The sequence below is a fragment of the Chiloscyllium plagiosum genome, chromosome 10, assembly GCF_004010195.1.
Source record: "Chiloscyllium plagiosum isolate BGI_BamShark_2017 chromosome 10, ASM401019v2, whole genome shotgun sequence".
Lineage (NCBI taxonomy): Eukaryota > Metazoa > Chordata > Chondrichthyes > Orectolobiformes > Hemiscylliidae > Chiloscyllium > Chiloscyllium plagiosum.
The window spans coordinates 35,718,314-35,734,014 of record NC_057719.1 but is presented as its reverse complement, the minus strand read 5'-3'; the positions used below and the strand labels follow the sequence as shown (position 1 = coordinate 35,734,014).

Here is a 15,701-nt window from a genome sequence, read left to right as displayed (position 1 = left end):
AGCGCTTCTGTGAAACACATCGAGCTGGACCCAATATCCCAGCCACTACAGCGGACAGCTTAAACTGACAACTGGAAGCGGCAGGGACAGGCCACTATAAATGCCGGAGGAAACACCACAGAAGCCTCCTTCACAGGAGGCTTCCAAGCACTGAGGATGTCACCGAGACAGGGGACGAAACGTTTGCAACAAAAAACATCCAGCTCGGCAAACAGAACCACAGCAACGAGCACTCGAGCTACAAATCTTCTCACAAAACTACCTGATCTATCATCATGTACACCTCTATCATCCAACTATCTTCTTTGTTCTACAGCAATCAATCCAACTGCAGCCTAACTTTTAGCTTTTTCGGAATTGTGTTGGCTCCCTTTAATTCAAATTTCTTAAAGAATTTGTCTATTAATTGTTTAATTAATTAAAGTGACCATGTCCTTGCGCACATTTTTTGAATGCATTTCAGACTTTTTAATCCTCTGGGACTTCCATCAAATCTAGGGTGAATTGAATGATTATGGCAAACACTTCATTGGATATTTAATCTGTTTCAAATTTGTAATGATTCAATGACTTATTCTGTTAAATTGTAAGTTTATTACGTTATATTGGTACTAAGATCTACAAATAATTGAAGGCAGGGCAAGTCTTTGTAAGTAATGGTTTAAAAAAAAATTCATGTGTAGCATGTTAATTTACCACGAGAAATGAATATTTATAACGTCATGCACAGAGCTACAATTTCAAATATTGTCTTAGAAAAAGATTGCTATTAATGTTTTTCATTTTAAAGGCACTGTCCCACAACTGATTTTGATCTTTTTTGTAACAGTACTACATTTTATTTTTGTAATGGCAGTAAATTGATCACAAGGAGGAATAAACATTCAATTTTGACTTAAAACATTCCAACTGTTGCTCAGTTTTTAAAGCCATTGAATTAAAAAAAAACATATGGGTGCACAAGGTTGATTACTTGTCACATGTTTGTTTCTTCATTAAAATATTGAACATTTGCCAAGTATTAAATCAAAATTCTAATTATTGGTGCATCTAAATTAATTTAATATTTTTAGCTAAAAGACATCTGTTATTTCCATGAGTTTGGCAGCACAATTTATGCACACTTTATTTTATGCATCTGAACAGAGGTGGCATGGTTAGCACTGCTGCCTCACAGCTTCAGAGACCCTGTTTGAGTCCACCCTCAGGTGACTGTGTGGAGTTCGCACATTCTCCCCATGTCTGCATGAATTTCCTCCAGGTGCTCTGGTTTCTCGCCACTTCCAAAATTGTGGCTTAGTCATGCTAAATTGCCCATGGTGTCCAGGTATATGTGGGTTATGTGGATGGTAGATTAACCATGGGGAATGCAGCAATAGGGTAGGGTGTAGGTCTGCTTGGGATGCTGTTCGGAGAATTATTGTGGATTCCTTCCACCCAGTAGGGATTCTATAAGTTAAAACATACGGTAATTCACTTTTTTTTTTTAAAAAAAGCAACGTGAAAATTATGTTTAAGATTTTGTAGTCAGGGATATCAATACCTTAATGCCACATGGCATTATTACAAAGAACCCAGAGATCAGAAAGCACAAGGTTATCAGAATTCCCTGTTCCACCTTAATATGTTTCAGTCTAAACCTTGGTACTTTATCTTGTAGCAGTGTTACTTTTTTTAATCAGCCTGTCTTGAATAATATCAGATTAGTGGTAGCTTTTGTGCTGTAGACCCATGTTATTAGAAACTGGATTGAAACTACCCAAAACGATTTACACTGTTCCCACATCTGATGTTTAGTACACATTTTAGTTTTGTTTGTTTCATTGACCCTGATAATGAGCCTGTAGAAAATCTTTCAAAACTTCTTAGGCCAAAATATCTCTTAAAGGTGTTTTAATATTGATGCTTTCACCCTTCCCAGATTTAGTTTGGAAACATTAGTATTTCAACTTGTAAACTATTCATTCTAATTCACTGATTTTGTCAATAATATTGTAAAGTTGAGTGCAGTGCAGCAACTAATGACAGTATTTTGTTAAATGTTAAAAGGTTATCAAGTTCATTTCATTTAGTAAAGATTCCTTTGTCCAAAAACTTGAGCTTTAATTCAGTTTATTTAAGTGCACCTGTAAACATTATAGCACATATTTGGGCATCTATCCAAAATACTTAATAAATTATTTTTGGAATGCAGTTTCCAGTTTTAAAAAATCAATTAAAGCAGAGTCTATCTTGCAGTGCAAAATATGATGCTAAAAGTTTTCATTAATCTTCAATCAGCAGTCTCCTTCTCAGATCCTCATCAGATTCCTGTCTTCAGCCCATTCAGTTGACTAAGATCAAGAAATGGCAGAAGACCCTGGAGATAGTCGAGGCTTTGAGCCTTGGACAACGTGCCATCTGTACTACTGAAGACCTGTACTTGAGAACCAGCCATGCGTGTACTCAAGTTATTCCAGTAACTGTTACGTGACAATGAGGAAAACTGCCTTCAAATCTTTTGTTCACAAAGAACAGTACAAGTCCCAACCAGCCACTCACCACCCTATCAGTGCGTATATACTGATTTTTTTTGATTGAATTTATTGTCACATGTACCAAGGTACAGTGAAAAGCTGCCCGTATTGTTTGCAAGACAAAGATCATATAGTTAAGTAGCATAGATAATTAAAAATAGGCAAACAGTAAATAACAGGTAAATAAATGGCAAAAACACAGGTACAGGCGAATGTTAAGTTTGTGAGCCCATTCAGTATTCTAACAACAGTAGGGTAGAAACTGTTTCGAAACCAGCTGGTGTGTGTGTTCAGGCTTCTGTACCTTCTCCCCGATGGTGGAGGTTGTAGAAAAACAGTGCCAGAGTGGGATGGATCTTTGAGAATGCAGGCAGCCTTTTCTTGACAGCGGGCCTGGTAGATGGATTCTGTAGATGGGAGGTTGGCATTTGTGATTATCCGGGCCGAGTTCACCACTCTCTGTAATCATCTCCAATCTTGAATGGTACAGTTGCCATACCAGGTAGTAATATATCCAGACAGAATGATCTAGATGGTTCACCTATAAAAGTTTTATTATTTTGAAATTTATTCCTTTACAGTTTTGAATTGAGAGCTTGAAATTACTTGTGGGCTTTGAAATACCTTGTGGTAAAAACAAAAGAAGAGATCAAACAAGCTTTGGAGGCAAATTTGGATGTTTTGTGAGAGAGCATTGTTGTCTGCTCCTGAGACAGCGTGAAGATTCGAAAATTCCCTGTCTAATCTGTCACACAGCAGGAAGTCTGAAGAGGAGAAAACTGAGTTTGAAGCATTACTGACTATACCTCAGTGAATGGAAAAAGTGATGCCTTTCAGGAAAACAACCAAGAGTCAACATCTTTATCTGTGAAAAAATACGTTGTGAAAGCTATTTGAGTAATCTGACTTTTTTAAAATTTTATTTATCTCTTCAACTGTGTGTGTGTCTATTTGTCTGTCTTTTGTGTGAATGGGGGCTAAAAACAAATGTCTTGGGTTTAAAGTATACATGTTAATCAGCTTATCAGCTTAACTTTAATTTTTCCTCTGCAAAAGTTATTGTGTACTTAATAAACAGTTAAGTTTTTGTTTGAGATGCAAAACTGGCATTTGGGATTATTTTCAAAGGTCTGATTAGGAATCATTGAAGTAATTACTGGGGGTAACCTGCATTTAATTTTACTATGTTGCATATACAGCAGTAGAAACGCTGATTTGGTTCGGCTCTGTCTCCATGTCACAACACAGTAAAGTGACAGAGGTGTTGATTAGTATGTTGGTGCTTTTGAATCAGTCCTTAGGATCTTTTATGCTGCTCTGAATCAGGGCAGCAGGCAGAAATGGCCTTAGTTTCCATCTGAGCAGCAACTTATATTTATGTTGCACCTCAGCATTAAACCATCCAAAGGCATTTCATGGGAATGTTATCAAGCAAAATTTGACTCTAAGCAACATTGATCAAGCTTTTTATTTTCTCAGAGGTTGGTTTGAAGAGGCCTGTTAAGTGATGAGAGTGGAAGAAATGTTCATAGAGAATGTTGAGTTTAGGGTTTTGACAGCTGAATTCGTGGCGACCAACAGAGGGATCACTTTAAATCATCAAAAGGCTGAAATTGAAGGGATGCAGATAATACAGGCAATTATGGGGCTAGAAGAGTGTACAGAGAGAAGATGCAGTGAAGCAACACAAGGAGATGATTTTAAAATTGAGATACTATGTAAAAGGTGCCATTGTAGACCAGAAATCATGAGTGATTATCTATAGGTCTTGATATGAGTTAGACTGCAGATACATTTTGAATGAGCTTAAGTTTATGGAGGGTGGAATCTGACCAGGAGTGTGATGAGGTTTCAGCAGCAGATGAGTTGAGGCACACAGAGTCAAGTGAAGCTAGAGATGAAAATGCAGGAGGTCATGTTGGCACAAATATGGGGTTGACATGGTAGCTTTTTTCAGTAAATACTAAGCCAAAGTTGTGAATTGGCTGGTTCAGCCTCTGAGTTGCTAGGAAGAGGGAGAGAATCAATGCATGTAAGCGAGGAATAGGGGGGCAAGGATAGATCCTTCGGAAACTGGGGTAATGATGCAGGTGCAGAAAGATCGGTTTTGCAGTGATTTACAATGTCACCCAGCTTTTGGGTTATTTGTGTTTTAGGAAGTGGTCAGCATTAGTAAGACCAGCATTTTTGCCCTTGAAAATATAGTAATGAGTAGCTGTCTTTGGCCACTATATTACATTATAGAGTAGGTATGCCGAAAAATGCTAGGGTGAGATTTTGAACCAGTAGTGGGAAGTAGATTTTTTTTTCCCAGTTGTGATAGACATTGACAAAGAAAATAGGAGTAGGCTATTCAGCCCTTAAAGTCTGTTTTATCATTCATTATGTTCATGGTTGATCATCCAGCTTAATAGCCCATTCCTGCTTTTCCTCCATACTCTTAATGATCCCTTTAGCCGCAAGTTCTGCATTCTACTTCTTGAAATTGTACAATATTTTGACTTTGATTGCTTTCTGTGGTAGCATATCCCACTGACTCACCATTCTATGGTTGAAACTTCTCCTCATCTCAGTCTGAGTGGTTTAGCTACAACTTCAGAATGTATCCCTGGTTCTGGACTTCCCTGCCATCATGGACATCCTTCCTGTGTCTACCCCATGTAGTCCAGTTGGAAGTTTGTGTTTGAGACCCCCCACCCTGCCCATCCCCCATTATTCATCTGAGTTCATGAAAGATAATCTTAACCAATTCAACTTCTTACACTCCCTCTAAAGTTAAAACATCCTTCCACAACTAAGGAGACCAACAATGAACACACTGTTCTAGATGTGGTCTCATGAAAGCCCTGTATAATTGCAGCAACACTCCCTGTTTCTCAAATCCTCTATGAAGACCAACAGAACATTTACCGCCTTTACCACCTGCTGTGCCTGCTAGCAGTTGGTGGGTGAGGGCATTCAGGTCTTGTTGCACTTTCCCTTCCATCAATTCATAGCGATTCAGATAATTTGCCATCGTGTTTTTGCTCCCAAAGTGGAGAACCTCACATTTATCCACATATTGCATCTGCTTTGCATTTATCCACTCATTTCAGCTTGTCTAAATCTCAGTGAATCATCTCTGCATTCTCCTCAACGCTTTATCTTCCGCCCAGCTTTGTGTCATCTACAAATTTTGAGATATTACATTCCGTTTTATTGTCTAAATTATTAATATAATGTATATTGTGCGTAACAATATAATGGGGAACATGCAGGTGCTGGTACTCCTATGTAACAAGTGGCCATGTATTTCAAGGTGGTAGACATTTCAGATTGTTAGGGCCTTCTGAGAGATTCTTAATGAGTTGTTGTGAGTGAATCATTTTATTGCTGCACTCTGCAGTACTGGTGGTGACGGTAATGAATATTTAAAGTAGTAGGTGGGACGACAGTCAATTAGACTGCTTTGTCCTGGGAGCTGTGAAGTTGCCCATATCAACCATCCAGAGAGGTGAAGTCATGATGAATTGCATGCTGTAGAATACTCAGTTTTTGACTTTAATTTAGAGTAAATATAAGGCTGATCTACTTAAACTTCTGCGAACCTCCATGGGGAATTGAGGATTCTCCATTGATGGGGAATTTAGCACTTCAAATGCTCTGCTAGTCTTTATTATCAGTTGTAAGCTTTGTTTAAAACAGTCTCTGAAAGTATGCATGTTTTTAAAAAGGTAGCAAGCTGCTACAGATGAAAAATGTTTCAACCACTTAGTGAAAATTTAACAAGATGGCATTTTGTTTTCCTTCTCTATGTTGCTACATTTGTCTCTTCCCCCATTAGTGAAACTGTCAACAGCATAAGTAGGTCTGTGTCATCAAGAAGTTAATACTAAAAATAGTTTGAACTATTACAGTGGAAATAAAGCACAAGTGAAGTTCAAAGCAATCTATTTTTCTAATCAACCTGTTCAGAGATGTTATTACACATCTCTGGAGCCTGTGGGGCTTGAACCTGGGCCTCCTATTCCAAGGATAGGAATACTACCATTGTGCCACAAAAGGTGTGTTCAAAGCAATCTCCTATGAAGCGCCAAGCATGAAGTTCAATTCTCGAACATTCTCTTAAATTGAGGGGTATTGTTGGATATTTAGATACATTGCTGATAAAACTGAAGAATGCCGATCAATGGAAGTGTTTGATGTTTTTACTTGTTGGCATCGACTACAGGTAGCTCTGCTATTACATGATAATTGCATTCTTGTGCGACCCCACGCTATACAAAAATTGCGCAATATGAATACACATGAAGTGTTGCTGATTTAATCGCATTATAGCCAACACACACTTTAAAGTTCACATTTTAGAAAACACGTTTCATATTCATCCAATCGTGGTACAGCCTATCTGTGTTAATGAAAGTGTAATATAACAGAACTACCTGTAAATGATTGGGAAGAGAGTTTGCAGCTTCAGGATAGCACCTTTGAAACCACTGGTGAGATATTCATTAATTTCATTAATAAACTTTGTAACATTGACATACATTTTCACTTGTATCTGCACTGCCTTTTAGGTTTGGTCATCAGGTTCCAGCATCTCAAGTCCATTCTCTGCCCTTGCTTACCCCAATGCTTTTTCCAACCTCAGCGTGCAGCATTACTGATTTATTAGCTGAAGGAGGGTTATGTATATATAACTATAATGGGTTTTTTGGCCTCTCAATCATTCGCAAATGGAACCCAGTACCGAGGAAGAATGTCAATTAATCTACATCCTATGGAGCCATCAGCCAAGTGAAAACAAGGCACTAGATGAAAGCAAAGGTTTTCACACTGATACTTGAAGTCTTTTCGTAGTAATTAGGATGCAGCAATGGTAACAGATGAGTAGGGAGAACTCCAAATTAATAAATGTCCTCACCAGTTTTTTGTCGTGATTGTAACAGGGTCATCCAGCTGGACCTCAGAAAATGAGTTCCCTGATTGGAACGGTTAATCTGGCTAATTTGTTTTTTGAAAAGTGAGTGTCAGAGATACTGACACTCTGGTACCTGACTCTGAGGCAGTACTAAAGCAGAGGATTATTGTTGAGTACAGGGCAACTTAGTGACAGAATAGTAGGCTCTGCGGAGCTCTTTGAATGGCGATGAGAGTGGGAATAATGAGGTAACTATGCAAAAATGCCTATTAGCTGAAGCCCAATTGGACTTCAAACAGGCATTACATCAGCCTTTATCATTGGAAAATGCAGTAAATGGAGCATATGAGTTGCAGGGTATTCCAATGGAAGTGGACACCGTTACCAGCCTAACTCGGGAACACAACTTGATTGAAGGCAATTGTATAGCCTCACTTAGGATGTACCCTGATCAGAGGGACTCGAGGGTGGCCCACAGCAAAATCCCAAAATCAAAGTTAAGCCTCAGCCAAACAGTTCAAATTTTCTTCAGGATCTTGGCTGACAAGCCTTTGAAGTTATTGCTGGTATGCAGACCCTTGACAGCAAAAGAGTCCTTCTTAGACCTAAATTGAGGAAGATAATTCATTGCCAGGTATTCTGTCACCAAGTCACTCTTTATTTGCACAAGAACAGTTCTTGACTTTAGGACTGCCTCATTCAAAGTAAGATACCAGAGTGTCATAATCTCTGACGCATTCCTTTTTCATATGTTAGCCAGGGCTCCCTGTTTGGGGCTGATAATTTGGTCCAATCAGGGAACTCGTATTCTATAAGGTCCAGCCGGTTGACCTTGTTACAGAGACTACATCCCTACCCCGCGGAGTCGGAGGACATAGGCTAGTCCTTTCTTGTGCAGAACCCCCATGGGGTGTTTTTGAACCAGGTCAAGTTTCTCCAACCCCGTGATGCATGCAGTGTGTAATGCACGACAGCTGACCTCTACACCAGGATCACCTGAGTAGAATTTGCTTCTCTCTTTCTGTTGCAAAGCTATTATCTCCATCTCTGATGCAGAGGACTTGACAACACTTGATGGAGAGGGTGAATCCACGGGTTCTGGCACCGTTTCATATTTTACCAAGATGTAGCGCACCCTTTGCTCCCACACTGTATGGGAATTCTTGCTTTTAGTATGGTTCACGTGCTTGTTCAGGGCTGTCTCACCTATCTGAACTTTATATTTCACTGCAGACAAACTAGGCTGGAAGAACACAGCAAGTCAGGCAGCATCAGAATATTGGGAAGTCAATATTTCAGGTCGAGACCCTTCATCAGGATTGGGGAGGGGGAAGGGAGCTCAGAAATAAATAGGGGCAGTGTGGGGCTGGGGCAAAGCTAGGTGGGCTAGTGATAGGTGGAGGCAGGAAGGGAGTTATTGTGATGCAAGGGTGGAGCAGATAGGTGGGAAGGAAGATGGGCAGTTCAGGCCAAGGAGGCAGGGAGAAGAGCAAGAGCACATAGGATGAGATTGGGATGATAGTAAAGCTAGTGAGGCAGGAGGTGGTGCTGGAAAGGGAGCCGGGGAATGAGTCAAAAGGTTATTTGAAATTGGAGAACTCGATGTAAATCCTCCTGGCTGTAGGCTGCTCAGGCGAAGATGAGGTATTGTTCCTCCAGTTTGCAGTCTGATTCATTGCAACACTGGAGGAGACCGAGGATGGACATGTCAGAGAGGGAGTAGAAGGGGAATTGAAATGGATGGTAACTGGGAGGTCAGGCTGGCTGTTACAGCCTGTCGATCATGCTCTGTGAAATAGTAACCTAGTCTACATTTGGTCTCACCAATGTAGAGAAGACCACATCGGGAGCACTGGATGCAGTAGACTGCTGACAAAGGCGAAGCAGTGGTAGCCTGAGGATGGACCTCTATTTTGCAGAGGTTGAATGCCAGCTCTCCGCCACCATGTCCTACCTCCCCCTTTAACAAAACCTTACCATGGCCCATTGAGCCACCATCTCCCATACTGTTTGGCTACTTTGGATTCCAGCATCTGAAGTTTTTTTTTGTCTCTAACCAAGTTTATATGCCACTGGTCCTGATCTCATGTTGACCATGCCTCTTACCCGTGTGGAGCCATTCATTACTCGTTACACCAAGCTTTGTCCCTGTAACAAAGTGTCTGTCTGGCTACTGATGGGGTGGCAGATTTATGATAGTTTTTATACTGTTAATAGTAAGGTTGAAAATGGAGGGAAAGATTCAAATTGGAATGGCCTTGTGGAATCTAAGAGAAAGTGAGAACTGCAGATGCTAGAGAGTCAAGAATTGATAGTGTGGCACTGGAAAAAGCAGAGATAATCAGGCAGCATCAGATGTTACCTGACTTGCTGTACTTTTTCCAGCGCCAGACTTTATATCAAAACTGGCCTAGTGGATCTTTGGCAGGAAATACTGCACAATTTCAGCTGCACCTACCATACTGTACAAAATTACTTATGAATATCATAGCGATAAGAAAGGAAATAACTAATCTGGTTAATTACAGCCCTTCTTGGGCATTACTGATGTGGTAGAACAAATTATCAGTAGTAAGAATTACTCACCAGTAAACTGTTTGTGGCTCAATTTTGGTAAAACTTGGTGTACGTTTTGATCCACAGTTCATTAACAGGTTTGTTTCAGATCTGGAGGCATGAGCTGAAGATCTGAAGTGGGTTGAGATTAGCTGCTCTTGACGTAAAGCAACATTCAACTCACTTAAATTAATATATTTTGTAAGTAATAGCATTGAGAAAAGTTAGATGGGGGTCAAGTACAGATCAGCCATGATCTGATAGAATGGTGAAGTAAGCTTATGCCTTAACTTTTTGCTTCTATAAGTGTGTGCACTGATACATACTGTGAACTCCTCATTGAGGCTACTATTGCCAATATTACTTTTTCACTTTATATGTGAATTAAAATCACCCATAACTACTGTCATCCCTTTATCACAAGCACCTAATGTATCATCTTGTATACTTCGTCCTACATGATGATTACTGTTAGGGAGCCTGTAGATCACTCCCACAAGTGATTTATTTCTCGTACAATTCCAACACCCAAACTGATTCCCCTTCCTGACCCCCTGAATCACAATCATTTGAATATTACATCAGTGTCCCCTTTGATTGGGTGTGTTACTACTCCAACTTTACCTAGTTTCTTTATTAAGACCATAAGACATAGGAGCAGAAATTAGGCCATTCAGCCCACCGGGTCTGCTCTGCCATTCAATCATGGCTGATAAAGTTTCTCAACTCCATTCTCCCGCTTTCTCCCCAAAACCCTTGATCCCTTTGATACTCAAGAACCTATTTATCTCGGTCTTAAATATACTCTATGACCTGGCCTCCACAGCCTTCTATGGCAATGAATTCCACAGATTCACTACTGTCTGTCTGAAAAAGTTTCTCCTTACCTCTGTTCTAAAATGTCTTCCCTTTACTTGTGGGCGGCACGGTGGCACAGTGGTTAGCACTGCTGCCTCACAGCGCCAGAGACCCGGGTTCAATTCCCGACTCAGGCGACTGACTGTGTGGAGTTTGCACGTTCTCCCCGTGTCTGCGTGGGTTTCCTCCGTGTGCTCCGGTTTCCTCCCACAATCCAAAAAAATGTGCGGGTCAGGTGAATTGGCCATGCTAAAATGCCCGTAGTGTTAGGTTAAAGGGGTAAATGTAGGGGTATGGGTGGGTTGCGCTTCGGCGGGTCGGTGTGGACTTGTTGGGCCGAAGGGCCTGTTTCCACACTGTAAGTAATCTAATCTACTCTAAGTCTCTCCTACCAGTGGAAACATCTTCCCAACATCTACTCTATCCAGGCCATTCAGTACTCTGTGTGTTTCAATTAGATTCCCCCACCCTCCACATCCTTCTAAACTTCGAGTATCGGACCCACAGTCCTCAAACGTTCCTAATATGTTAAGCTCTTCATTCCTGGGACTATTCTCGTGAACCTCCTCTGAACACGCTCCAGGGCCAGTATGTCTTTCCTGAGATATGGGACCCAAGACTCTGCACAATACTCTAAATGTGGTCTGACCAGAGCCATATAGAGCCTCAGAAGTACATATCTGCTTTTATATTCAAGTCCTCTCAAAATAAATACCATTATTGCATTTGCCTTCCTAACTACTGATTCAACCTGCAAGTTTACCTTGAGAGAATCCTGAAATAGAATTTCCAGATCCCTTTGCATTTCAGACTTGTGAATTTTCTCCCCTTTCCTAAAATAGTCCATCCTTCTATTCTTCCTACCAAAGTGCATGACGTCACACTTTCCCACATTGTGTTCCATCTGCTGCTACTTTGCCCACTCTCCTAACCTGTCCAAACCTTTCTGCAGCTTTCCCACCTCCTCAATGCTACCTGTCCCTCTACCTATTTTTGTATTGTCTGCAAACTTCGCCAGAATGCCCTCAGTTCCTTCATCTAGATTGTTAATGTATAGTGAAAAGCTGTGGTCCCACACTGAGCCTTGTGGAATACCACTTGTCACCGGCTGTCATCCTGAGAAGGACACTTTTATCCCCACTCTCTACTTTCTGCCAGACAGCCAAGCTTTTATCCATACTAGCACCATATGCCCTTATCTTACCCAGTAGCTTCTTGTGAGACACCTTGTCAAAGGCCTTTTTGAAGTCCGGGTAGATGACATCCATTGGCTCTCCTTGGTCTGACCTGCTCATTACTTAGAGTCATAGAGATGTACAGCATGGAAACAGACCCTTCGGTCCAACCTGTCCATGCCAACCAGATTGTCAAGCACGATCTTTCCTTGATGAAACCATCCTAACTTTGTCCTATTTACCATAAGTTTCCAAGTATTCAGAGATCGCATCCTCCACACAATGAGATTCCAGGATCTTACCCATGACTGAGGTTCTTAATTCTTAATTGACTTTATTCATTTGTGGGATGTGGATATCGCTGGCTGGCCAGCATTTATTGCCCAACCCTAGTTGCCCCTGAGAAGGTGATGGGGACCTGCCTTCTTGAACTGCTGCAGTCCACCTGCTATGGGTTGACTCTCAATGCCATTAGGAAGGGAATTCCAAGACTTTGACCAAGTGACAGTGAAGGAATGGCAATATGCTTCCAAGTCAGGATGGTAAATGGCATGGAGAGGAACTTGAAGGTGGTGTTATTCCCTTATATCTGCTGCCCTTGTCCATCTAGATGGAAGCGATTGTGGGTTTGGAAGGTGCTGTCTGAGGTTCTTTGTTGAATTTCTGTAGTGTGTCTTGTAGATAGTACGCACTGCTGCTACTGAGCGTCGGTGGTAGAAGGAGTGGATGCTTGTGGTAGTGAGAATCAAGCAGGCTGCTTTGTCTTGGATGTTGTCAAGCTGCTTAAGTGTTGTTGGAGTTGCACTTAGGGAGTATTCCATCACACTCCTGGCTTATGCCTTGTAGATGGTGGACAGGTTTTGGTGTCTCAAGGTGTGTGTAACTTGCTGGAGTATTCCTAGCCTCTGATCTGCTTTTATAGCAACAGTGTTTATTTGGTGAGTCCAGATGAGTTTCTAGTCGATGATAACCCAAGGATGTTGATAGTGAGGGATTCAGTGATGGTAACACCATTGAATGTCAAGGGGCGGTGGTTACATTGTCTCTTATGGGTGATGGTCATAGTCTGGCATTTGTATGGCATAAATGTTATTTGCCACTTGTCACCCCAAGCTTGGATATTGTCCAGATCTTGTTGCATTTGAACATGGACTGCTTCAGTATCTGAGGAGTTGAGAATGGTGCTGAATATTGTGCAATCATGAGAGAACATCCTCACTTCTGACCTTATGATGGAGGGAGGGTCATTGATGAAGCAGCTGAAGAAGTTTGGGCCTAGGACACTACCCAGAGGAACTTCTGCAGAGATGTCCTGGAGCTGAGATGACTGACCTCCCAGATCTCACAACTATCCTGGGCTTCAAATATGACGCCAACCACTGGAAAGTTTACCACCCGATTCCCATTGATTTCAGCTTTGCCAGGGTCCTTGATGCCACGGTAGGTCAAATGCAGTTTTGACGTCAAGGATTGTCACTCTCACCTTCCCTCTGGAGTTCAGCTGTTTTGTCCATATAGGAACCAAGGCTGTAATGAGGTCAGGAGTGAAGTGTCCCTGGTGGAACCCAAACTGGTTATTGCTGAGCAGGTGCTGCTTGATTACACTTTACTGTTGATTAAAGGTAGATTCATGGGGTGATAATTGGCAGTGTTGAATTTGTCCTGCTTTTTATATACAGGACTTACTTGGGCAATTTTCCACATTGGTTGATGCCAGTTGTAACTGTATTGGAGCAGCTTACTCTTACTCTTTTAAACATAAACTGTTCACCTCATTATATACCAAACACTTCAATAAATATGACCTTTCTCCCTTCAGCCATATGTCTAGAAGTGCCAGAATTAATGCTATCTGTTGCTTATGTTCAATTTTGGAATCTTCACTCTTTTCAAGTTTCTTCCAATTTTGTTGAAAACTGCAGACTAGACATTCTTAGCTGAAAGATTTTGTCTTTTTGAAATTTAGGCTTGCTTACATTTAGCGTGCTTTGTTTCCACATGTTTACCATTTCTTAATTGGTCAAATGGTTGGATGCATGCTTTTTTCAAGGTAGACAGTAGACATGAAGGTAACTAATTAAACAGAAATTGAAATATTAGTGCTTAGTGCTGACTGAAATACAGCTTGAACTACTGAATCAATGTTGATGCAGTAATAATGTAATCCATTTTCATCTTCATAATGTTGCTGGAAGTGATGATTTCTGTTTTCTGTTTTCATTTTCTCCCCACACGTCCTAGTCACTATTTCATGCTCCTTAAGAATAAGATGCAATTATCGGTCCATGTATAATTTTTGTTAGGAATTACAATTGGTATTAAGTTGGGAATTTGTGTAACTTTTTGATGTTTCACAAGACCTGACAAATTTAAAATTAAAAATAAAGCCCCAAAGTTGTCACACTGCATTGTCAGGCTTCAGTTTGGTACACAACCTTTCGTGTGCATCTTGTTTGACAAGGTATCCATGGAACCAATTCTTCACGTTTAGTCAGACAGCATCAAGTATGACTAGTCCAAAAGATGTATGGAAAAGTGAACCTCTGTTGGCAAAGCTGTGAAGTTTGTGCACTTCAGTTTTGGCTGTTCTGGATAGAGAAAACAGCAATTACTTTTGATGGCCCAAAGTTGCAAAATGTTATGAGGGACAAAGGAGAGTTGTTGAAGGAGGATAACATGATCAACTATGTTAAAAGACTGCAGGAAGTTTGAAGAGAGAATCCTTGCTGTGAGAAATGAATGTAATTTGACTTTCTTTAAAACATTTTGACTTCTCTGACAAGGTGGAATTCTAATTGAGAGATTCAGACATTGAATGGCAGGAAAGGTGAACGTAGATGGCTATCCTGTTTCATGATTTTGAACAACAGTTATTGGATAATCATTTGTCAGGATAGAGTAGTTAAAGATTGATTTATGGGAGGGTATGATGATGCGTTTTCAGTTAAGAAGCTCATTGGATAAGAGTCTGAAAGGCATTGTGCATAAATGAATGGGTCTGTGTATAAGTACATTATATTGAAACACAAGGTAGATTAAGTCATAGAATTCTGAGTTTAATAAATAAGAACAAAAAAAACAACTATTAGATTATATTTACAATGCAGATTGATATTTTAAAAGCCTTCTTAAAGAAACAATATTAGTACCACCGATTCACAAGGGAAATTGTTTTTTATTCATTTGTGGCATTGAGTGTTGCAGGCAAGGACAGCATTTCTTGCCTTTGAAAGTGTGAACATCTGCCTTGAATTGCATTAGTCTGCATTTCATTGAAATGGCTACAGTGATGCTCGGTAGGGAAATGTAGGATTTTAGAGGAGAAAGTGAGGTCTGCAGATGCTGGAGATCAGAGCTGGAAATGTGTTGCTGGAAAAGCGCAGCAGGTCAGGCAGCATCCAGGGAACAGGAAACTTCCATATCCGCCACAGATTCACCTGCACCTCCACACATATCATCTACTGCATCCTCTGCACCCGATGTGGCCTCCTCTATATTGGGGAGACAGGCCGGCACTGCTCCCAGGAGGACCAGTTCCAAAAACGCACAACCCAGATGGCCTCCTTCTTCAAGGACCGCAATTTCCCCCCCGACGTGGTCGACGATGCCCTCCACCGCATCTCTTCCACTTCCCGCTCCTCCGCCCTTGAACCCCGCCCCTCCAACCGCCACCAGGACAGAACCCCACTGGCCCCC

At 41.0% G+C, this 15,701-nt stretch overlaps 1 protein-coding gene across 7 annotated transcripts in view; it reads left to right on the top strand.

Moving 5' to 3' along the window:
* The window catches only part of ppp2r5ca (protein phosphatase 2, regulatory subunit B', gamma a), a 181,578-nt gene that overhangs the window by 71,740 nt on the left and 94,137 nt on the right, over positions 1-15,701 (top strand). Inside the window, exon 1 of one of the 7 annotated variants that reach the window (XM_043697393.1) lies at positions 2,281-2,551. The exons of the other annotated variants lie outside the window; for them this stretch is intronic. Within the exon in view, the coding sequence (XP_043553328.1) occupies positions 2,476-2,551 (76 nt within the window). The 5' untranslated portion in view covers positions 2,281-2,475. Of the gene's footprint in view, positions 1-2,280; positions 2,552-15,701 lie in introns of those variants that run through there. 7 annotated transcript variants of the gene reach the window in all.